The 2,904-nt window shown below is 37.2% G+C and overlaps 1 protein-coding gene across 1 annotated transcript in view; it reads left to right on the forward strand.

The window, feature by feature from the left end:
* Positions 1–2,186, forward strand: part of LOC111789925 — a 5,751-nt gene extending 3,565 nt beyond the window's left edge. Inside the window, exons 2-5 of the mRNA XM_023670649.1 lie at positions 779–890; positions 1,419–1,490; positions 1,574–1,779; positions 1,867–2,186. Coding sequence (XP_023526417.1) covers positions 779–890; positions 1,419–1,490; positions 1,574–1,779; positions 1,867–1,975 — 499 coding nt within the window. The 3' untranslated portion in view covers positions 1,976–2,186. The remainder of the gene's footprint in view (positions 1–778; positions 891–1,418; positions 1,491–1,573; positions 1,780–1,866) is intronic.
* The last annotated feature ends 718 nt before the right edge of the window (positions 2,187–2,904 follow it).

The following is a 2,904-nucleotide window of genomic DNA, read 5'->3' on the forward strand; positions in this document are numbered from 1 at the left end:
GGGGGGGGGGGGGGGGGGGAACTTCTGCGAGTCAAGAGGGGATGTTGTTGCCGCTTATCCTCACTCTTAGGAATGTGGCTTTGGGTGTCTATTAAGGTGTGCCAGCTTTCTTTCCAGAAAAATTCCTCGTGGTACAATATGTTGACTAGGAAGGACAAAAGGTTAACTTCTAGGAGCCTGGACAATTGTGGCAATACGGGGTTACATGTTGGGTTGACCATTAGTTCCTCGAGCTCATTTTTCTATGGCTTGTGATAAATCTTATCTTAACTGGTAGGTATTTTCTTGGCTCATATATATATCTTGTTGCTTAATGGCTAACAAGGTCCTAGTTCAACTCCTTTCTGGGACAAAGGGAAAAGGCTTGTGGAAGACTACTTATTTTTTTCATCTAATGGAATATCTGATTTGAAAGGAAGAATAAAACTTTTAGAGATGTGGAGAAGGTATGGGAAAAGGTCTGTTTGTAGCCTGGTCCAAATGGATTCTGCTGGTTTTGCCTTTTTTTTTTTTTTTTTTTTTTTTTTTTTTTTTTTTTTTTTTTTTTTTTTTTTTTTTTTTTTTTTTTTTTTTTTTTTTNTTTCATGTTGCTCCTTTTTTGTATGCAATTTTCCCTTCTGAAAAGATTTTTGTCCCTTATATTAAAAATAAAAAGATATAATATCCCATTCTGACACCTTTTACCGGCAATAATTGCCTCTTTGTATCAATTTGGATGAACTTGGTTGTAAGTGGCAGAGATGGTGCATGAGCGTAATGGATTTTACCTCTCTTTCAGGGCTTCGAGTGATCGTGTGAAAGCAAAAGGGACTATTTACTTGTCAAATGTACGCATGGTGTTTGTGTCAAATAAACCAGATCCATACTTCACTGCATTTGACATGCCTTTGGTAAGCTTTCACTCTTTATGTTTACTTGCCTTCTTGATGCCTTTTGTCCTTATAATTGTCCATCTTTGGAAACTGAATTGGTGAGAATTCTCCTGCATAAACGAATGATAAAACTACATTGCAATATCAAAGGAATTACCATATCCATAGGTTTTAAGAAGGTTGTCTCTCCGACAATCCACCCACTATGGACTGGCGCACCAAAATATGACCTCCCCTCCACAAATCCTAGCTCATATTTATAACCAAGTCATCTCTATCTAATTATCACTATATCCTTTATAATATCTCACTAATATTCCCAATATATCTTCTAATAGTACTATTTACACAATCTTCATGAAAATGCCCTAATAAAATCTAATAATTTGTCGAGTCCTAAACTCGAAGCAACTTATTCATAATCCTAGTATGGGCCTCTTATATTTGTGTGCCCATATTTTTAGACCTAAATAGCTGTTGGATTACGTTATTCTTTTCAACATTTTGTTGCATTGCTATCTAATATTTTGCTTGTTGCGCTTGCAGCTCTATGTTCATGATGAGAAATTTAACCAGCCAATATTTTTCTGCAACAATATCTCTGGATTAGTTGAACCTGTAAGCATGCGAACTATTAGATCACATCTTGTTTAGTGTGTCCGAGTGCTACTTTAGAAAGCCTAGCTAATAGCTTTTTACAGGTGGTGCCTGAAGACCAGCACAGGGCTCTCTACTCGACTCACTCGTTTAAGATTTTGTTCAAGGAAGGGGGATGTGGTACCTTTGTACCACTCTTCTTCAACTTGCTGTCTTCAGTGAGACAATACAATCAACATATGAATGCAGGTCCTCAAGTTGATCCATTGCAGGCAGCACAAACTCCTGTCGATGAAATGATGAGACATGCGTGAGTAGCGTTGATTCTCATCGGATTCAATCTCATTGTCAAGTGGGAATTTGTCATTTGATTATGTTTTTGATGTTTAACTTGCAGCTATGTTGATCCAAATGACCCGACGAGGATCTTCTTACAACAGCCAACAGCGGAGTCCCAGTTAAGGAGGCGCACATACCAATCCCAACCAGCCGAAAATGCAATGTGAAGTTAGTGGAATTTCGATCTCGTACTATAGATTTGTTCGTTGGTTGGCACTTTGTTATTACTTGTACAGTTGAAGAATGTGTTGAATTTAAAGTTACATGAGGTAGACCCATTTGTCATTTAAAAGCTTCAACTCAACTCTTCCAATACGTTATATAGCCCTGTTGGTGCATGATAGCATTGGTTCTGTGATGTATGGTTTTTGACTGCTATTGGTTTTTGTGCTTTTGAAGTATGCCATTAATTTGTGGCTCCTTTCTTTGTAGCTGATTGGATTGTCATAAGTTGGTTTGATGACGATCTTCCCAATTGATTAGTACTAAAGATGAGACAAAACACTATTAAGTACGAGAGATATTTTTAGACAAGCACGAGAGATTTAAAAAAAAAAATAAATGTGCGATACTAAAATGATTTTTTTTTAAAAATAAAATATCCGATTAGGCCTTGCAAATTCCCTATTCCTTTGGAATTTTTTCCCTGATAGATGATGATCCTTAGGCAACTAGGGGTAGAAGCTTCGTGCTTCATCTATTTTGCTCTACATTGTCCTTACGACCCTATGAACTCTTGATACAATGTCGACCAAGAAAGCTCCATGCTACATCAAGTCATTGATATAGTTTTGGGCCCATGGCGTTATTAGTGTTCTTAAGCCTCCCAAAGCCATAGGTTTCTACTAACTAATTCGTCCCTCTCGACAACTTATCTTATGCTCAACGGTCTTTATTCTTGGCAACGCCCCCTTATATAGCTAGAAAATACATGTTTAGTAGGGTAATGGATTTAGCTAAAATGTTGAGCATGCTATATATGATGTTTGTGAATGTTTGAAATGTCCTTAAAATGTCCTTATACAAAGATGTTTAGAGAGATATTGTCCTATGATATATGACGAGAGTGCGCCTCCTCCCAATATACGAGTCATTC

The sequence above is a fragment of the Cucurbita pepo genome, chromosome LG03 (genome assembly GCF_002806865.2).
Source record: "Cucurbita pepo subsp. pepo cultivar mu-cu-16 chromosome LG03, ASM280686v2, whole genome shotgun sequence".
Classification (NCBI taxonomy): Eukaryota; Viridiplantae; Streptophyta; class Magnoliopsida; order Cucurbitales; family Cucurbitaceae; genus Cucurbita; species Cucurbita pepo.